General features: G+C 50.5%; 1 protein-coding gene across 1 annotated transcript; it reads left to right on the top strand.

The window, feature by feature from the left end:
- Positions 1-1,473: 1,473 nt before the first annotated feature.
- Positions 1,474-14,689, top strand: RAPGEFL1 (Rap guanine nucleotide exchange factor like 1). Its single transcript, XM_077164482.1, has 15 exons — positions 1,474-2,347; positions 5,184-5,262; positions 6,113-6,248; positions 6,464-6,561; positions 8,262-8,374; positions 8,604-8,771; positions 9,503-9,600; positions 9,711-9,833; positions 10,379-10,557; positions 10,665-10,755; positions 11,297-11,347; positions 11,667-11,754; positions 11,989-12,053; positions 12,408-12,462; positions 12,719-14,689. The coding sequence occupies exons 1-15, from the start codon at positions 1,828-1,830 to the stop codon at positions 12,841-12,843; spliced, it is 1,989 nt and encodes a 662-aa protein (XP_077020597.1). The 5' UTR covers positions 1,474-1,827; the 3' UTR covers positions 12,844-14,689.
- Positions 14,690-21,557: the final 6,868 nt, after the last annotated feature.

Here is a 21,557-nt window from a genome sequence, read left to right as displayed (position 1 = left end):
CTAACCAACAATCCCAAATCCTGCCCAGAGAGGAGGTTACCAAGGCAACCGGTTTAATCTGGTAACTGTGGCATGTGCTGGAAAAGGAGCCCTCCCTGCTTCCCAATCAGTTCATAAAATGCTGCCTGGGGAGATCTGAACCACTCCAGCCAGTTTTCCCTTTCGGCCGTGGGTGCATTGGGGCATCCAATAAAGGGAATCTGGGAAGTCTAATTGATGCTCAGACCTCTAGTCCACCTTCTTAGCCAAAACTATGCTCTCTTTTCTTTAGACTGTTCCTTCCCCAAATCCAGAAACAGATGGGTGTGCAAAGCTCTGTTTCTATGAACACATGCTCTAGCATACATAGGACCATATAAGAACACACAGTGCATGTTCAGTACACACCCTGTTCAGTTCCACCACCACTCCCAGCCTTTAGAATTCATGCTCCTGCCTGGCCAGTGCACAGTAAACAGGGGTGGGGCATTGTTCAAGAAGCCTCAACCCATCCAGAACCTGGTGCCACTCCCCCACCTTGTAATCATTACCTGGTTGTCACTCACACTGAGCATGTCTCTATACGGTCCTACTGAGGCAGTGTGCCCTGGGGGATGGAATGCTGGTGCAGACATCAGGAGTAAGGATTATTTGAAGGGCAAGTTTGGCACCGCATGTACTACTCCGTGGCTATGTAAGCTCTGGGCTCTCTGGTGCTATGCCTGATTATATTGATTGGCAGTTTCAGGTCTTGTCACCCATCTCCATCGCCTTGGTTTTTTCTGCTACCAGTGGGGCAGAGGTGCTCTGTGTTTCTGGTCTCCTCCCCACTGCATACTATCTCCTCACTTCGGCTAGACCTGCCACAACCTGCTGTTCCCTGCCTGGCTTCTACCTGCCTGCTAGTACCTGCCTCTCACAGGCCAGGCCCACACCACCTTTGATGCCCTACCAGAGAGGGCAGCTGGGCACCGCCCCCAGTGCCAGTGCCAGTGCCAATCCACCCAAGAGGCCTTCCCAGCCCTTCTCAACAGAAGGAAGATAAAGCCCACACAGAAGTGTGGCAGCGGTACATACTGTTGAGTTTCGGACCGATGGGCACCCAAGCAGCAGTTGTAATAGGTCTCACCTGGGTACAGGTAGATGCGTTAAGTTGTGCATGCCACAGACCTGCCCTGGCTCTTTGAGATATTAAGAGTCCTGGTAAGTCTCTTACCAGGGACTCCCTCTCCATTGGCGAGTCATTCCCTCACTGTTGCCCTTAATTTTTGTGTCGGCTCAGAATCCAATCCCACTCGGCCCCTTACTCTCTCCCTCGCGGTCAGCCCCTGCGCGGGTGTCCACGCCTCAAGCGGCCCGGGGGCCGGGCCAAGGAGGGTAGGGGCGGGGTCTGGGCGGGGCCGGGAGAAGGGGGCGCGGTCTCAGTTCTGCCACCTTCCCCCGGGCTAGGAGCGCAGCCGCCGCCGCCGCCGCCGCCGCCGCCGCCGCCGCCGCCGCGTCCTCGCAGCCCTGCACTCCGCCCGCTGCCTCTGCCGCTGCAGCCTGGCCCAGGAGCGCAGAGCCGGGGGCACAAGCCCTGCAGCCTGCCCACCCTTCGGGCCGCGTGACGGCTGTAGCCGGGATGGGGGGCTGCTGAGAACCTTCACTCCTTCCCTCTGGCACCTCCCCCGGCCACTGGCCACTGGACTCCGGCCACCGAATCTCGGGTACCTCTGACCCTCAGTCCGGCGCCTGGCACGGCCCTCTGCTCTGCCCCTCCGGCTCTGATCATCGTGTCCCCGCCCCCCCCGCCCGCGCCTGGGACACCTGGGTCCTCCCGCGGGCCCGAGGAGAGGGGCGGGGGGGGGCATGAAGCCGCTGGAGAAATTTTTGAAGAAACAGACATCGCAGCTGGCGGGGCGAACGGTGGCGGGAGGTCCCGGTGGGGGTCCGGGAAGCTGCGGGGGGCCTGGAGGGGGTGGGGGACCTGGCGGGGGCGGCGGTCCAGCCGGGGGACCGCGGCCGCTGCAGCGGCGTCAGAGCGTGTCTCGCCTGCTGCTCCCAGCTTTCCTCCGGGAGCCCCCTGCCGAGCCGGGGCTGGAGCCGCCCGCTGAGGAGGAAGGGGGAGAGCTGGCGGGGGTCGCGGAGGAGCTGGGCGGCGGGGGGCCCTGTTGGCTGCAGCTGGAGGAGGTGCCGGGGCCCGGGCCGCTCGGGGGAGGGGGTCCCCTGCGCTCCCCTTCCTCGTACTCATCAGACGAGCTGTCCCCGGGCGAGCCCCTGACTTCACCGCCCTGGGCCCCCCTGGGCGCCCCCGAGCGGCCGGAGCATCTTCTGAACCGGGTTCTGGAGCGGCTGGCGGGAGGGGCCACCAGGGACAGCGCCGCCTCAGGTAAGGACTCAGCGGGCTCATCCATCCCGGAGAAGGGGATTGCATCCTGGTTCCTCTTCCTTGCCCTTGGGGAATGGGGGTGGTGCTGTCTTGGAGCCTCCGTGGGGGGATGTGTGGCCAGTTGAAGTGGGGTAGGTGCCTATGTGAGGCATGAACCTTCCTGGGGAAGAGACGTGGCAGTGCCCATCTTCCTCATTCATGGCTAGCGAAACTGAATCCCTTTCTCTCTTTAAGCCACCCTTCCTTTCCGCTGGATATTTTTCCACAGACTTCCATGGGTGCTTGATGTTGACTGCTTCCTCTTGTGGCCCCAAATTAGGGCCTGACACACAAGATGGAAGCTGCCCAAAACAGTCTGTGCAACCCTCTAGAGATGCCCAAAGCCCTGAAAGACATTGCAGAAGTCCCTGACTCTGCTTAGAAGCCCAGTGCCCCGGCCAGTCCACTCTGTGGGGCAGTGCCAGGCAGGCACAGGGCCCAAGCTGCCTTTTGGTCTTAGGCAAATGGTTGCATTGTCTCTAGAAGCTTGGGGAGGGGTGGGGGTGGGTTCTTCCTGTGGTGAACTCAGAAGGTGTTTGTAATGGGAGAGGTGGCCAGGCCTCAGGGCCCTAGGGAGTTATCTAGGGGGGATCTGAGCCTCTCCAACTCCTGCCGTTCAGGTGCCAGGTCCCAGCACATGGCCTCTTTAAAACATAATAACCACACCCTGCAAGGCTTATTCCCTAAACGATGATGCTATTTCACCACTCCCCACCAGCACCCCTACTAAGTCGCCTTTGAGGAAACTGAGGTCCCAAATTGCTGGTTAGTGGCTGAGAAAGGAGACCTAGAGATCTTTAGATCTAGCTCCAGACACTTCTCTAAGCCCAGGAGGATCTAAGGGTTGGGACCCCCTCGTTGGGGGCCTATAGATGGAGGTTTTCACACTTTCCACTCAGGTCTCTGCAGAGAGCTCTCACCTGGGTGTGTGGAGTGAAGCTCCACTCCTCTAGATTCTTCTTGAGACCTGGGTCCCCTCCTTTGGCTCAATCTGCAGTTGCCCTGGGGAGCTGACACCTTTTGGATTTAATTAGAAAAATATCAGACACACACAGCTCTTCTAACCATAACTTCCCGCCTACACTACACACCCTGTGTCTCTATGACACATTCCCTGGGGAGGCTGTGCGTTGGACCAGAGCCCGCCTTAGAAGGACAGATGCCAAACTGGAGCCCCCGTATCAGCCTCTCTCCCTTTTTGCCCCACGTTCTTCCTTTGTTCTGGCCTAGCACTCCTGTGAGATAGAGTCTAGGAGGGATATCAGGCGTCCCTATTCCTAGTCCCATCCCTGGAACTGGGAGTCAGGGCTGGGGACTCTCTGACTCACTTTAAGAGCACAGCAGGGGGTTATTTCCCAGCCCATGCACCACCACCACCATCACCACCACCCCAGAAAAACAGCACAGCAGGGTACTGCTGGGCACAGAGAAAAATGGAGAGACAGTCTTTCCCCTTTCATAGGGGCTTGGTGTCACAGGCTCTGCTCCATCTTCCCTCCAGTAAGACTCCTAAATTGATAGTTACCCACATTATTTGACCAGGAAGCCTGAATTCCCGAGTAACCATTCTGTGTATGTGGGGGGGGGGAGGGGGCGGGGGGTGTCCCAAACCAGTTCCAGAGTGAACCAGAATCAGCATAACCCACCACTCTGATATCTCCCCATATATCCAATCCTCTCAAGCCACGTGGTTTCCACCCAGGGTTTGTGGGGAGAGGGGACTTACAGAAGGTGCTGCCAACCTAGCTGATACTCCCATCTGACCATTAGGCTCTACCCTGACATTTTGCTTGCATCAGCCATATTGAGAAAAGGACAACGACCCAGGAACCTGGGTTCACAAAAGTCCCTCCCAGCTCTGAGCCTCAGTGTTTCATTTGTGAAACAAAATAGTTGCATTAGATGATTTTGAGTTGTTTCTCCTGCTCTGTCCATCATGAGCAGAATTGGAGGCCAAGAATGGTGATCCAGGGCCATCAGAAGCCTTGGTTTTACCTGGGGCAGTGCCTGGGGACCTGGCCCTAACCTGTCCCGGTGAGGACACCTGGCTCCCTCTCTGTGCCTGACCTGTCTGTGTGTGCCAGGAGGCCCTGCCCCACCCCAGGGCTGGCTGCAAGTCAGGGCGACCTTGTACCTGGCTGACTGGCTGAGCCAGGACCAGATGATGAGGGTGTGGAGGGGAAAGGGTGGTGAGAGGAGCCACACCCATCCACCCTTCCATCATTAACCCTTCCATCTCTGGGCACCCAGAGGACACAGGTTTTGGGATCAAAAGGTCGGCAGTTGCTCCCTCATCCTTTTAATGGGGCTGGTTCCCACTTGCCTAGCTGGAAGTCAAAGCTATTAGGTAGGGAGTGGGAGGGTCCGAGGGATCTTGAGACAGACAGACAGACAGACACTCATACACACACACACACATACACACACACACACACCGCTGACTCTCATATCTGTGTCTTTGGAAGTTGTCTTCTGTAAGGGTCTTATTTTGGACAGAGCTCAAGCTTGGTGTATTCTCTGACTAGCTTCCCACACACACTGAAGAGAAGTGGGCATGGCCATCAAAGGCCCCTCCCCATTCCCTCCAGCTGCCTTGGCAGCTGCCAACCCCACCCACGCAGCGGCTGCCCAGAGCCTTCATGGGTGTCTTTGTGTGTGCGTGCATGTGTGCAGAGCATGATTGGACAGGTGGCTGGGGCTCCAGCCTGGCTAAAGAGAATCCACCCTTGGAGGCAAAACCTCTAGTCTGGTCCTGGACATACCCTCCTGAAACAGTGGTGCCCATCGATCTCCACAGATGTCCTGCTGGATGACATCGTCCTCACCCACTCTCTCTTCCTTCCCACGGAGAAATTTCTGCAGGAGCTACACCAGTAATATCCTTTTGTGGAGCTTGCAAAAAGGGAGGTCAGGAAGGAACCCTCCCTACCCCCGATGTGATGTCAGTTCCTAAGCCTCCCCCACCCCCAGTAGAAAACACACTTGGGTTTCAGTCCCAGTTTTTCGCCTCACCAGCTGTGTGACCGTGGGCAGATCACCTAATCGCCTGGCACCTTAATTTCCTCTTCTATACTATGAGGATAAATAGCCCCTGCCTATCTACCTATGGGGTTGTTATGAAGATCAATATGACAGCAGATGCAGGAGTGCTTTGGAGCCTGCAGAGTCCTGTACAATGTAAGGTGTTATTGTTCTATTAAAAGTGCCTCTCTGCCCACTGAATTAATGCTCAGAACATCCGATTGCCCAGTGAGTTACTACAGGGTCTGATGTAAACATCAGGTGATAATTGTGCTTTAGTAGAGTCTGCTAGAGACAAACCACTGGCTGCCACCTTATTCACTGGGTGCTGGTAAGTACAGGCTTCTCATCGAGTTACTTTAGGACCTATTTGTAAACATCATGGTCAGGTTGGCTGTTGGAATAGTCAGGTTGGCTGTAGGCAAACCTGGGAGGTACCAGGGCAAGGCATCCCGAAGTGAAATTCTAACAGGTAAAAGCTGGCTGTAGTTAAATGGGTGCCTCTCCACCAAATCTCCAGCCAAATCTTGGACTGGAACATGATGGGGGTCTTGGCTCTGGAGATCCCCAGGTCTCCTTTCTCCCTGGCCATAAACCTAGAGAATATTTGGGAGTAGTTTAGCCTGGTAGTGTATGGCCTCCTAATTCCCTTCATGGTTTCCACAGGTCTGCTTACCCAGGGCTTTTCCTTAACTTTGGGGTCAGCTTTGTTCAGGCAGGGGGCATGGAAGGTCCCGAGGGGATGGGCCAGAAGCAGGCCTGTCTAGCAATGCTGCTCCATTTCTTGGATACCTATCAGGGGCTGCTGCAGGAGGAAGAGGGGGCTGGACACATTATCAAGGTGGGCCTGGGAGAAGGGAAGGTGGGTGAGCAGGCTATTGTCTCTGGAAGGGGGGCATTTTGAGGGAGCCAAATTCCTTAGGCTGGGGACCTGGAATGGGCCCTGGCTTACGATGATTCTGCTATGCTCAGAGGCATGCAGACCTGCCCCAGCCCTCGCAGAGAGTGGTCCTTGGGGTGAGACCCTTGCCTTCACCTCTTTCCTCCTCTCCCCAGGATCTGTACCTGCTGATTATGAAGGATGAGTCCCTTTACCAGGACCTCCGAGAAGACACACTGCGGCTGCACCAGCTTGTGGAGACAGTAGAGCTAAAGTGAGGGGGGGTGTGTTGAGGCAGGGGAACCCCAAGTTTCTCTACTACAGAGGCTACCTCTGGCCTTTTGGCTGTAATATGTTTGTTTTAATTTTAGCCCCCTGTTGCTCACTACAGGGTAGTACAAGGCACTGCCTCCGGTCATTCTTTTGCCCATTTGCCCCTCCATTTGTCTATCAATCCAGTGGTGGTGTACTGGTAAATATTTAACAACTGACACTTCAGGAAAAAGAGCCCTGATTTGTAGTTTTTGCCAATTTCCATGATTTAAACAACTCTTTTACCCTGGCTGATTTCAAGCTACCAAGATGATGTCAGCAAATGTGGAGTTGGGAAGAGATGCATGGTAGCAGGACTTTACATATATTTCTCCTATACAGATATACAGATCCAACTGACATAAGTAACCTCAGGAGCATAAATAATTGTAAAATGTAGTAAAATAATAAGGAGACCAATTACCTTTGTAATAATTTATTTGCCTATAAGGTTAAATTATATATATGTATACATATATATATAATGTATATATGAAATGGCTATACTTAATAACCAATTGGCAAAATTCCCCAATATTTACAGTCAGGTCTCGAGAAACAACGTGAGCCAGCTCCAGGACACCACTGCGTCTATGCATCCATCCATCCATGCATGAATCCATTCATCTCTCCAGCCCTTTCGATTTATCCATCCTCACAGTTACAACCTTCCTTTAGGCCTCATTGTCTCTCACCTGAATCACAAAGTCAGCTTGTGATCTTGCATCCTCCTCTCCCTTCTTTATGCTGACACCAGAGAGGTCTTTCAAACTTATGTAAATGACCACATCATGCTCCTGTTCCAAAAACATCCACGGCTTCCCAATGCCTATAAGACAAAGTTGCAACATCCTATCACAGCATCCAATGCCCTTTCCTTTCTGTCTTCTGCTAATCCTTCCCATCTCATCTTTGACCTCCCCATTCTACCAGTGACATTTCCTAGACCCCCCACTACTCTCCAAACTCCTGCGTTTCCCAACTTCCTACTTCTCATTTATATTGTCTATGCTAGAATGCCCTCCCCCCACCCCCTTCTCTTCCTGTTGTCCTTCAAGGTTCAGGTCAAATATCATCTCAAACCAAAGCTTCTCAGATCCTTCTCTTAAGAATAACTTTCTCCCCCCCCCCCCATATCGACAGAATTCTTCCCGTACCTTTGTTATATCACCTAACACATCCTGCCTTGTGTTAGAAGTACCTGTGTGCAAGTCTGCCTCCTTCCTAGACTGTTAAGTCCTTGTCAGCAAGATTCAGCAAACATCTAATGACCTACTACCGTGGGCTAAGTGGTGTCCTAGGCCTTGGGGGGGATTAAAAAAAATTCAGTAAGAACCAATCTCAGTCTTCAAAAGCTCTCAATCTTGTAGGAGAAAGAGGACATGAACACAAACAAATATTATCCTAATGTTCTACAGCAGTTTATGCTGTAGGGATCTGGGGTAGATCAGAGAATTCATGGAACAGGTGGCATTTGGTGTGGGTTACTTGGGTAGCTTCACCATACTGGTCATTGTCCTCTCTTCTGACTCCATTATACACCTTTTGAAACGTGTTTGAGTGTATGCCTGACCCTGTGGTCATATCTCAGCTTGGATTCCGCCTGCCTGGTGCTCCATGTGCCTGACAGAGCTTGTTGTTGTCCGTCTGTATCCATGCCAGGATCCCAGAGGAGAGCCAGCCACCCAGCAAGCAGGTGAAGCCACTCTTTCGCCACTTCCGCCGGATAGACTCCTGTCTGCAGACCCGAGTGGCCTTCCGGGGCTCTGATGAGAGTGAGTGTGAGCAATAGGATGGGCAGGGCTTCCTGGGTGTTTCGGGGATGGGAGGCAGGCTCGGGGACCTCTGGGTTTGGGGCATCCTCTGTTGTAGAACCAGCTCCTTTCACAGCACCTTCTTTATAGACCAACCAATTTAGGGTCAGGTGGTGCTGAGGAACAGAGGTGCCCTGCAGGCCACTCTGCCTTTTGATGAATGAACAGCCGCCTTTCTATCTCTGACCAGTTTTCTGCCGGGTCTACATGGCTGACCACTCTTACGTGACCATACGCAGCCGCCTTTCAGCATCTGTGCAGGACATCCTGGGCTCTGTGACGGAGAAGCTGCAGTACTCGGAGGAGCCTGCAGGACGTGAGGATTCTCTCATCCTGGTAGCTGTGGCATCCTCTGGAGGTGAGGGTCAGGAAAGCTGGGCTGGAGAGCCAGGAGAGGAGGAACTCATAAGCCTAGTGGCCTGGGGCAGGGCTTCTAGGCCCTGGCTACTCAAAGTGTGGTCCTGGGACCAGCCACAGAAGCATCACCTGGGAGCGCTTTAAAAATGCAGTATGTCAGACCCTACCCTAGACTTGCCAGATCAGAATCTGCATTTTAACAAGATCCCCAGGTCATTCATGGGGACATTAAAGTTTGAGAAGCACTGGTCTAGGACATCTGGGCTCTAATATGAGTCTTGCTTCTTAGTCACCTTGGGATAGTGTTCTGGTCTTTTAATATCCCTGAGCATCTAAGGATGCTGCATCTTTCAGGTGAAAGTCACAGGGCGGACCTCCATTCTCTAGGATGGAGGTGGTGGAAGGCAGAAAGCCTGCAATGTAGCCTTGACCATATTTTCCCATCTTTGAAATGGGAGAAAAATTCTTGCCTTCCATTGTCACAGAGATGCCAGAAGGAAAGATGAACTGTCAAAAAAACGTTGGGGGTAAAAATGAGGATGTCAATGCAAAGAAATCATTGTGTGAGAAATCTCAGATAAATGTGGCATAAATTGGTGATAAGTCTCATTAGCCTAGAATGTGCCGATGTGGGGTTAGGGGTTTCCAGATGAGATGGCGATAGTGGTTGGGGTTGCAGGGGGGACTGTGCAGGTGGCTGGGGCTGAGGCTGAGCAGCTTGTCCTCCTGCAGAGAAAGTCCTTCTCCAGCCCACTGAGGACTGTGTTTTCACCACACTGGGCATCAACAGCCACCTGTTTGCCTGCACCCGGGATAGCTACGAGGCCCTGGTGAGGACTCCTTCATGAGGACTGGCGGGGAGAGGGGGCTGAGGGGGGGCTGTGGGCAGTCCCTCCCCCTCTACCCAGAGCCCAGCCTCTGTACCCCTGCCCACCACTAGGTTCCCCTCCCCGAGGAGATCCAGGTCTCCCCTGGCGACACAGAGATCCACCGAGTGGAGCCTGAGGATGTTGCTAACCACCTTACCGCCTTCCACTGGGAACTGTTCCGATGTGTGCACGAGGTGGGAGCTGAGGCTGGTGGGGGAGCGGGGCCAGCGGGAGGCAGTGCTTGCAGCAGAACATCCTATTTAGGCGGCTCAGTTGCAGCATGCCCTTGAGCAACGTAAGGCTCTAACCTCTGTAAGCCTTTGTCTCTCAGTTGCAAAATAGCGAGAGCCCCCATAGCTTAGTGTGGTTCAGGGTCCAAGTGCAGCTTAACCCAGTCCCTGCCCCAATGGTTAGTATTTAATAAATATTCTCTGTTAAAGAAATAAAGCAAAGCCGCCCTAATAATACCTAGCCGGTGGTTGTCTGGACGATAAATCTGCCATAAAGCGTTTAGCGCAGGGCTGGCACCCAGAACTGCGCCATAGACGGTGAAATAATATTACTGTTTTGTGTCTCTCCCCAACCCCCATCTCTGTTGCATCCTGTCCTGTTCCTGATTTTCTATTTTCCACCTCTTCCGCCCCCACCCTCCTGCCTTTCCCTCCTCACCGAATTGCACTGCCATCTCCCCACCCACATCCCCGACGCCCTGGCGGCCCCTCTGCCACCTCGGGTGCAGCTGGAGTTCGTGGACTACGTGTTTCACGGCGAGCGCGGGCGTCGGGAGACCGCCAACCTAGAGCTGCTGCTGCAGCGCTGCAGCGAGGTCACGCACTGGGTGGCCACCGAGGTGCTGCTCTGCGAGGCCCCGGGCAAGCGCGCGCAGCTGCTCAAGAAGTTCATCAAGATCGCGGCCATGTGAGCGGCGCGGGCCGCGGAGGGCGGCGCGGAGGGCAGCGCGGAGGCGGGGATGGCCGGCGGCGCCGCCACCTGGCCGCCCACTGACCCTGTCGCCCACCCCGCAGCTGCAAGCAGAACCAGGACCTGCTGTCCTTCTACGCCGTGGTCATGGGGCTGGACAATGCGGCGGTCAGCCGCCTGCGGCTCACTTGGGAGGTGATGAGAACTCCGGGCCTTCCTCTCCTCCCTCACCTCCCGCCTGCGCTGGCGTAGCCACCCCTCCTCGGGAACCCGGAGCCCTTGTGTCACTTGGAAAGAAGCTCCCTCTTCTGGCAGATACAGCCCCAGGGCACACAGCTTGGCTCATGGACCTTGTCTTTGTAGTAAAAAGCCCCAGCGGAGGCAGGCAGCCTGTGGCCAGGTTGCAGGCTTTGGCTAAAGAGTGCGGCTGGAATCCAGCCAGCACTGGATGGGAAAATCTTATTCATGGCACATGCGTAAACAGAGGCCTGGCTCTCCCCAGAATCATTAATTCCTCAGTGTTGTTTCAAGGTCCCCAGACCTAGCCAAGAGCTGACCCTGCTAAGCTGTCCACCAATCCTCTTTGGGACACTCAGGCCATTTCCCTCTCTAGCACCGGTGTGTGTGTGTGTGTGTGTGTGTGTGTGTGTGTGTGTGTGTATTAGTCAGAAGCCTCCATGAAACCTTAGGATCTCCTTTCTGACATCTTTCTTCTTCCTTCATACTCTCTCTGTAGAAGCTGCCAGGGAAATTCAAGAACCTGTTCCGCAAATTTGAGAACCTGACAGTGAGTGGGTTTAGCTCTTTTATCTGCCCCTGGACTTGTACCCCAGAGACCCTCTGTTCCCATAAACCCCCTTCCTCAAGCTTCCCTTTCAGGGCTTCCAGTACCTGGGACTCCTTGCCCCCTTCCATCCACAGAGCGGGAGGGTGAAAGGAATCCTATCCCATTTTCCCTGGAGGAGAGGAAGAACTAGTCAACCCCCCCCCCATACACACCTATCTGATTGGTGGGTTTCTAGGGCACGGGGATGGGGGTGGGGGTACATCTTTCCCGTGTGCTTTAGTCTTATTCGTCCCTCACTTATTCTTCTGTGGAATGCTAGGACCCCTGCAGGAACCACAAAAGCTACCGAGAAGTGATCTCCAAAATGAAACCTCCTGTGATTCCCTTCGTGCCTCTGATCCTCAAAGGTGAGGAGCCCTCACTCCCAGATTGTGACTCTTCTATTACATTCTCCTCCTTAATCCCAGGCCCCAAACCCTGACCCGTTTCCTGACCCCTAGTTCTACTCTTCATGTACTTTACAACTGAGCTCTGAGTGCCCACCTGCAGAAGAGCTGCTCTGATTGAGGGAGGATGCAGTGTGTTCTTTGGACCTCCTCTCTTATTTTTTCTTTCTATTTGATTTCCTTCCCATTCCCTAGACCTGACATTCCTGCACGAGGGGAGTAAGACCCTTGTAGATGGTTTGGTGAACATCGAGAAGCTGGTGAGTGACACTGCCCACCTCCCAGTCCTGTGATGGAGGGATGGCACCCTCCCCCTCTCTCCTGTCACCTTCCTCCATGCTGCCCAGCTTGCCTAACAGACTCCCCACTGTCTCCCTGGAGGCATCACTCTGGCAACCGCCCACGGGTGGCAAAGCTGACAGGCAGCTTGGGGGCAACTCCCCCTCCCCCTCACCTGGCACCCTGTTGCACTCCTTCCTTTGGGCCTTCAGAGACCCTCCAGAATTGGGGACTGGAGGGAGTAAAAACAACAGAGCTAGGGGGAGAGAGGCACTTAGATGGGGGGAAGCATCTTCCTGTGCCCTTTTCAGAGCTCAGTTCTTGTCATCTCCCAGCATTCCGTGGCGGAAAAAGTGAGGACAATCCGCAAATACCGGAGTCGGCCCCTTTGTGAGTACCCGGGGCTCTGAGAGCATTGGGGCGGAGCTCTGACTGCGTGGAGTGGTTCATAGGAGAAAATCCCTGTTCAAATATTCATTTTCTTAAGCTTGTCAGTTCTCCGTCCTCTCCTTGATCTTCTCCACCCCCCGCCCCGGCCCTTGCCCAGCACCTCTCCCAATCTGCACCCCCATCCTCTGTCCCATGTGTGTGTAGAGGAAGAAGGGAGCCTGGGGAGCTGACTGCCTCTCCCTCCTCCCACGCTTAGGCCTGGATATGGAGGCGTCCCCTCAGCACCTGCAGATCAAAGCCTATGTGCGCCAGTTCCAGGTAATCGATAACCAGAACCTCCTCTTCGAGCTGTCCTACAAGCTGGAGGCTAATAGTCAGTGAGAACAGAGGTGCTGGCCAGACCTCCACCAGGGTCCACGGGCCCCTGGCACTCAAGCACTTTGCGCGCTCTCCCAACCTTCAATCGCCATCTTTCCCCTGGAACCACCCTCCTGCCTCCCAGGAAAGAGTTGGATGGACTTATCCCGGGACTCCTAAGTCTGCTCCTCCTGTTGAAGTCCTCTCCCTCTTGCTCCTCCAAGCAAAAAACTGCACTCTGGCTACTGCCCTCGTCCCGAAAAGGAGACAGAGATCTCCTTCCTCTGTCCTGTCCCATCAAGGTCTGTTCCAGAGATGGAGTTTCAAACCTCCATTTCCCAAGCAGGAAGGAACGCTGCCCAGCCTCCCTCTCTCTGGGAGGAACTGTAGGAGGACTTGGCAGCCGAACTCCCCACCACCTGTCTGCTTTCTCCTCAGCTGGGTTGGACCCCTGGAAATATCCCCTGGAATATTATGTTACTTGTGTGTGTGTGCACACGTCTCCTTTTAAGGAGCAGGAGTGCATCTGGGAATTGGTATGTGCTGTGGGGGCCCTTCTGTTTGGTGCTACCCTTGTCGACTCTGCCCCTGAGACTGTGCAGGCTGCTTTTCCCACCCCCATCTCTCCTGCCCAGCTCCCTTGCACCGCCCTGCGTGCTGCAGCTTGTAGGTGAAGCTGCTCCTGAGGGCAGGGAGCAGCAGTGGGTGGGATGGGTTACCCATCAGCCCTTGCAATCTCCCCACCCCCAGGTCTCCAGAAGGTCCCTGGGTGGCCTCCGGTGAGAGGATAAAGATGCTCAGGGAAACACAGGCCTAAGCTGCCTACAGGACCCTCCCTCCCTCTCCCTTGCAGTGCGGCAGCATCAGGAGTTAGGGGGACCTGTTCCCCACACTTTCGCTTTTTGGGGTGTCCTGCTGCTAAGAAGGGAGTCATCCCCCTTTTGGCCCTTGTATCTGACACCCGCAACATGGTTTCTGACCCTTCCCTATTTGATTCACCTTTTTCCTCCCCATCAGAGGTGGAGTGGGGTGGAGCTCTGTACCTGGGTCAGGCAGCTCCTAAAAGTGGGAGGAGAGGGGGCGGCAGAGACAGCAAAGGTGAAACTGGACTCTAGGGTACCTTTACTACTTCTGTCTCCCCTCCCTTCCCATCATGGGCTCCCAGGGCAGAGGGTGCAGGGGCTCCTGGCAGCTACTGGGTGAGGTTTCCTGGCGCAACCTCACCCTCTTTTCTGGCACCACCTCTTTCTCTTTTGTAGAGGCAGCAGCAGCAGGAAAAAGCAGCTGCGACTCCTGCTCTGAGGATGTATATATTTTTTACCAAAAGCTCTGGAATTGTACATTATTTTTTAAAACTCAAAGAGGGAAAGAGTCTTGTATCATATGTAAACATTGTACCATAAGTTATGTTGTACAGTCCCTTTTATACAGACAGCCATCTGTCCTGTTCCTGCGCAAATCAAGGTCCATTTACCCCACCCCTGCCACACACAAGTGCGTGTCCCATCCCCTCCACCCCTTATAGTGACCATGGTGCCCCTCCTGCTTCCTTCGCGACTCTTCTCCCTGCAGCCCTGGACGGCCACCCTTCTTCCGGACCCCTCTCAGCAGCCTTTTCATTCCAGCTCCCACTGCGCTCCACGAGCCCTGGGATCCACTGGTCCAGTTTTGGCTGCTGCCCACCCCTAACTTTGCTGCCTGTCCTGCTGCTTCCCAGGGACCTCCCCGTGTCCTGCTGCTTCCCGGGGGCCTCCTGCTCCCCACCTGCACCCCGCAGCTTTAATAGCGTGAACCGTGTGTACTGTATAGGCTCAGGTGTCATTGCAGAAAATGCTCAGTGGAGAAAAAGCTGATAAAGTCTATGAATCAACCTGCCTGCTGTTCTCCACTCTGTTCCTTTGAGGCTGGGGAAGGCCCAGGGGGGACGGAAGAGGGACAGCTGCCCCACCCCCCAGCACCCTGGGCAGGGCTCTGCTGCAGTGATGGCTCAGGTGATCTTGGGGCCTGAGGCGATTTGAAAGTGTAGATGAGAGGAAAAGGTGCTTTACATCATGCCTGGAACATGGAAGAGTGAGTGTTTTAGCTCAGGCATGTTCCAGGTAGCATGAATATCTCATTTAATTCTAACCCTATAAAGTAGAAGATGGAGGCTCTGTGATATAAAGTCCAAGCTACAGCATGAGCAAGAGGGCAGAGCTGGTACGCCAGCCCAGATCATGCATTACAGACAGGAGGCATCATCCACTACCCCCTGAGAATTTTTCTCACAACCAGTATTTATCAGTTATGGTGAGATACGGGCATAAGGAGCCTCACAACAGGCTCTAATGATGGCCTCCGTTCCTGGAGATGTCAAATACTCAAACAGCTCAATACCACCCCCTGAACCACATCTGTTTCTCAGTCTTCCCCATCTCAGAAAGTGGTCCTCTCATCCATCCTGTGTTTCAAGGCAAAAACCTAGGATTTGCCCCCCTACCCCCCACCAATGGCTCCTTTTTTCATCCCTCGCCCATCTCTTTGGCAAGACTGTCAGCTACAATTCCAGAACGGATCCCGAGTTAGTGCATTTCTCTATGACTCTGCTATTACCATTCTTGTCCCAGCCACCTTCATGTTCTCCCTGGACGACTATACTGGGCTCTGACCTGGTCTGGCTTCCTCTCACCAGCCCATCCCTACCACCCCACCCCAGCCCATCAGTTGGTCCTTTATGCTCTCATAAGGGTGCTCTTATTTATTTTTAACTTTTTTTTTATTAATTAAAAAAAGAATTAACAAAACAATTAGAAATCATTCCATTCTACATGTACAATCAGTAATTCTTAATAACATCACATAGTTGCATATTCATCATTTCTTAGTACATTTGCATCGATTTAGAAAAAGAAATAGAAAGACAACAGAATAAGAATTAAAACAATAATAGAAAGAAAAAAAAAAAACAAAAAACCTATACCTCACATGCAGCTTCATTCAGTGTTTTAACATAATTGCATTACAATTGGGTAGTATTGTGCTGTCCATTTCTGAGTTTTTATATCCAGTCCCGTTGTACAGTTTGTATCCCTTCAGCTCCAATTACCCCTTCTCTCTTTTTTTTTTTAATTAATGGAAAAAAAGAAATTAACCCAACATTTAGAAATCATACCATTCTACATATGCAATCAGTAATTCTTAACATCATCACATAGATGCATGATCATCATTTCTTAGTACATTTGCGTCGGTTTAGAAGAACTAGCAACATAACCGAAAAAGATATAGAATGTTAATATAGAGAAAAAAATAAAAGTAATAATAGTAAAATCAAAACAAAACAAAACAAAACAAAGCAAAAACCTATAGCTCAGATGCAGCTTCATTCAGTGTTTTAACATGATTACTTTACAATTAGGTATTATTGTGCTGTCCATTTTTGAGTTTTTGTATCTAGTCCTGTTACACCGTCTGTATCCCTTCAACTCCAATTGCCCATTATCTTACCCTGTTTCTACCTCCTGCTGGACTCTGTTACCAATGACATATTCCAAATTTATTCTCGAATGTCTGTTCACATCAGTGGGACCATACGTATTTGTCCTTTAGTTTTTGGCTAGACTCACTCAGCATAATGTTCTCTAGGTCCATCCATGTTATTACATGCTTCATAAGTTTATCCTGTCTTAAAGCTGTATAATATTCCATCGTATGTATATACCACAGTTTGTTTAGCCGCTCTTCTGTTGATGGAGATTTCGGCTGTTTCCATCTCTTTGCAATTGTAAATAACGCTGCTATAAACATTGGTGTGCAAATATCCGTTTGTGTCTTTGCCCTTAAGTCCTCTGAGTAGATACCCAGCAATGGTATTGCTGGGTCGTATGGCAATTCTATATTCAGCTTTTTGAGGAACCGCCAAACTGCCTTCCACAGTGGTTGCACCATTTATTTTTAACTTTTTATCTTGAAATACTTACAAACCAACAGAATATTTACAAAAAAAATAATGCAAACCCCATACAAAGAACTCCAATAGGGCACTCTTCTGAAAACTCAAATCAGATCATGAACGGCTGAAATTAAAAAGACGGGTAATATCAAGGGTCATTGAGAATGTGGTGCTATTGGAGCCTTGCCGGTGGCCACGTCAATTGGTAAAACCAGTTTATGGGTTGAGTTGTGTCCCCCCAAAAGGGTATGTAGAAATCTCAGCTTGAAATGTGACCTTGTTTGGAAATAGAGTATTTTCAGACTCTAATCAAGTTAAGATGAAGTTATACTGAATCAGGATGGCCCCTAAGCCCAATGACAAGTGTCCTTATAAGAGAAGGAGAAGAGCCACAGAGAGCCACACGTGAGGGTGGTGGAGATGGGGGTGATGCATCTACAAGCCAAGGACCTCCAAGGATTGCCCTCCCAAACAAGAGGCAAGGAAGTCTTCTCCCCTTGAGATTTCAGAGGGAACGTGACGCTGCCAACCGCTTGATTTTGGACTTCTAGCCTCCAAAGCTGTGAGAGAATACATTTTCATTGTTTTAAACCACCCAACCTGTGGGATTTTGTTACCACAACTCTAGGAAACTAATACAAACCATTTTGGAAAACTGGTTGGCAATATCTCCTAAAACTAACTCCTAACCAATGACTTAGCCTTTCCACTCCTGAGTCTTTACCCAAGGGAAATCAGCGCTTATGTCCACCAAGAGTCATGGACAACAATGATTATAGCCATTCTATTAATGATGAATAAATAGGAAAGAACCCCAGTGTCCTTCAACAGGGGATGGATGAAAAAATTGTGGTATATTCATACAATGGAATAGTATACAGCAATAAAAAGAAGGAAGTACTGCAGGAACAAATCTCACAGACAAAATATTGACTGAAAGAAGCTAGATACAAAAGACTACATACTCTATGATTCTACTCCACTGAAGTTCAAGAACAAATACAATTAGTCTATGGAAACAGAAGTCAAAGCAGTGGTTATTTGATGGGATGGGAGAGATTATTGACTGGGATAGGGCATAAAGGAGCCCTCAGGGGTGATAGGAATGCTTCGTATCTTGATCTGTGTGGTGGTGACACAAGCACATATGTGCATGTCTGTTCACTGAATTGTCTGGGTAAGATCTGCACATTTTATTGTAGAAATATATAATGCCTTGTTAAAAATTCAGCCCCAACTCCAGTCCCAGTCTCCCCTCACTCACTCACCTTGGATCACAGAGACCACATTACTGTCCCTAAGACACTTACCACTTTTACTTGTCTCAGGAATTTAACCCTTGCTGTTCCCTGAGTCTTCCCCGGCCACCCTGCAGAGAAGAGCCCACCTCACCCCTCAATTTCTACCCCCTTATCCTCCTTGATTTCCTTCCAAGCCCTCACCACTACCTGGTGTCATGTGTTTATTTTCGTGTTTGTATAGTGTTTATCTCCCCCAGCAGAATGTTAGCTCTCTGAGTCTGTCCTGTTCACTCTCCAGTGCCTGGAATAGTACCAGGTACAGAGAAGACACTCAATACATATTTGTTGAATGAATAAATTAGGTTTATTTATTCTATCCCGAAACAGGAGCCATAAGACTGGGACAAGACACAAGATGACACATGCTCTATGAGTTAAGCCAAAGAGATTCACTTCTGGCCTAGGGATGGGAAGACGAATAAAAGAAAAACTTCTTGGAAGAAATGACCCAGGCCTTGATGTAGAGATAGGGTTTGATGGCCAAAGTATGGAAGTAAGGAGTTGGGGGTGAGGTACTTGGGAATGGGGGACCTTGCCCAGCACCAACAGGTGCCCCTACTCCCACTGGAGTTATCGGTGGAAGAGCTGGGAGTGTGTAGGCTGGACAGTTTCTGCTCTCCTCCGAGGGTGCTGGCCACACCCTCAAGGAAACCATGCCCCTGAGGAGGATTGTGGAGGGCCCATTCCTTGTCTCCTTCCCACCCCAGGAGGTCAGAGGAAGTGGTATGAATTAGTCCCCTCATCCCTATCTCAGGTCACCTTCAGACCCATCATTTGTCAACTGCCTTTCAGGATAGAATAACTGACATTTGAGAGGGGGCACTTGGTCACTCACGCACGTCCTTGGCTTTATGTACTTTCTCTCATTTAATTTTTCCAACAAACCCATGAGGTTGGTTCTGTCAACTCCACTTTCCAGATGAGGAGTTCAGGTCATGAGAGATTAACAGAGGCACAGAGAGGCCGAGTTCCCAGCCCAATGTCCCACAGCTAGCAAGTGAGGCACCAGGATTTGAACCCAGTTATCCTGACTCCAGAGGCCAAGTTCAACCTCAGTACAAACCCATGGATTAGAACGGCTGAGAAACGACTACTTGAACTCACCAGGCTGCAGTGGTTGCCCAGCTGAGGCTTGGGGGACTACCTTTGCTGGTTTCTCCTGTGTCCTACTGCTCCCTCCTTTTGTGGGGAGACATGGGAGGTGGTAAAGGGGCTGGGTGGACGGTGGGAGAGAAGAGGCGCTTACTTAGTAGCAGTACATCTTCTAGGCTGGTCTAGAATTGAATAAAAGGGTGGAAATAACCTACAGTGGTCTGAAGATGAGTTTAGTAAGAAGCCCTCTTACTGGGTTGTGTGCCAAGGTGCGAGGTGTCTAGGCAGTGCCCCTTTTGGTCCACTAGGTGGCACCACCAAGATTGCGTTCTCACCCTGCTTGGGATGGTCGGAGCCCGCCACAGAGGCGGGAGGCCACAGGAGAAGGCCATGGAGAGATGCAGGGCATTTCTTGGGAGTCTTGAAGCCCTTTGGCTGCTGAGAGGTTCTGTTCCCAAGCATGAGTTAGATATTTGACCAGAATGACTTGTACTTTCAGTCTCTCCCTGTCTAGTGGCTCCAGATTTAACAGCTAAACCCTCTTAGGTTTCTATTTTTAAAAACACTTTCCTTGACCTTACATGCCCGATGTAGCTACATTCTCACTTCCAGTTTATGGCCATACTTCTTCATAGGAGTGACTCCACTCACTGTCTTCACTTCCTCATCTCCCATTCACTTAAAAAATGTTGTCTTATTTCCCCATTTTTTTATTATGAAAAATTTCAAACAGAAAAGTTGACAGGTTTGTACAATAAACCTTCTTAACCTTCCTAGATTCCACAGTTAACATTTTGTTAAATTTGCTTTCTCCCTCCCTCCCTCCCTCTCGCCACACACGTACATACACACACACACATGCACACACAACTTTTTTCCCTGAACTATTTGAAAGTGAGTTGCAAGAATTATATCCCTTCACTCCTAAATACTTCAGCAGTAATCTTCTAAGAATAAGGATAGTCTTCTACATATCTACCATTATCATACTTAAGAGAATCAACGGAATTCTATGATATCACCTAATATCCAGACTATATTTAAATTTCCCAAGTTGTCTCAAAAATGTCTTTTAAAAACTTACCCCCAGAAGTCCTGGTTCAATTAAGAGTTATGCATTGCATTGGATGTTATATCACTTTAGTCGCTTTTAATTTAGATATTAGCATTTTGCAGTCCAGGCCAATTGTCTTGCAAATCCTTGATTTGTCCTGCTTCTGCATGGTGTTGCATCTCTATCCCCGCTGTACGGTGTGAGCTGTCTAGAGCAGTGCTGTCCAATACAAATGTAATATGAACCACATATGTAACTTAAAATATTCTAGTAGTCAATTACAAACAGTATAAAAAGAAGTGGGTGACATTAATTTTCATAATATATTTTATTTAACTCATGCAAAAGAATATTTCAACATATAACAATATAAAAAATATTGAGATATTTTACTTTTTGTGTATTGAGTCTCATTGTGGTGTTTTTTTGGGGGGGAGGGGGGAAGGATACATGGTCCAGGAATCGAACCCGGGTCTCCCTCATGGATGGTGAGCATTCTACCAGTCATTGTGGTTTTGATTTGCATTTTCTTGGTGACTAATGATGTTGAGCATCTTTTCATGTGCTCATTGGACATTTCATATCATCTTTGATGAAATGTCTGCTTAGAGCCTTTGCTGATTTTTAAATTGTATTGTCTTTTTGTTCTTGAGTTACAAGAGTGCTTTATATTTGCATGTTTTAAAATTTTATATAAATACTATCATTCTGAATGGATTCTTAAGCAACCCCCCCTTCCCCACCTCTCATTATGCTGAGATTCATCCAAGTCAATATGTGTAACTCTAGTTCATTTATTTTTGCTGCCCTACGATTTCCCTTTCGTTCTTCAACCCAATACAACTGGCTTCCGCCCTCAATACTCACTGAAACTGCTCTTGTCAAGGTCACCAATGACTCTCATGTTACCAAATCCAAGGAACAGTTATTGTTCCTTTCACTGCATTTGATATTTCTGACCACTCTTCCTCTCTAAACACTCATTGCTGCTTCTAGGATGCTACACTCTCAGGGTTTTCTTCGGTTCTCTCCTTCTCAGTCTCTCCTGCTGGTCGTCTCCTTCGGCCTGGTAGTTGCATGTGGTATTCTTTGGGTTTGTCCTAAGCTTTATAAACCTGAGTTTGGTTTCAACATTCTCTTTCTGTTTGGGGATCTATTGCTGCATGACAAACTATTCCAAATGCAGTGGTTCAAAGCTACAATCATTTAATAATTTCTCATGATTCTGTAGGTTGACTGGAATTCAGCTAGACAGTTCTCTTCTCACCGGGGTCTGTCATGTGGCTACTTTCAGAAGGTGATGGGAACTGGAATGTTCAAGACAGCTCATTCACATGTCTGGTGTCCTGGCGGAAACAGA

Source organism: Tamandua tetradactyla, chromosome 6, assembly GCF_023851605.1.
Source record: "Tamandua tetradactyla isolate mTamTet1 chromosome 6, mTamTet1.pri, whole genome shotgun sequence".
Taxonomy (NCBI): domain Eukaryota; kingdom Metazoa; phylum Chordata; class Mammalia; order Pilosa; family Myrmecophagidae; genus Tamandua; species Tamandua tetradactyla.
This window is presented reverse-complemented; position numbering and strand designations above follow the sequence as displayed.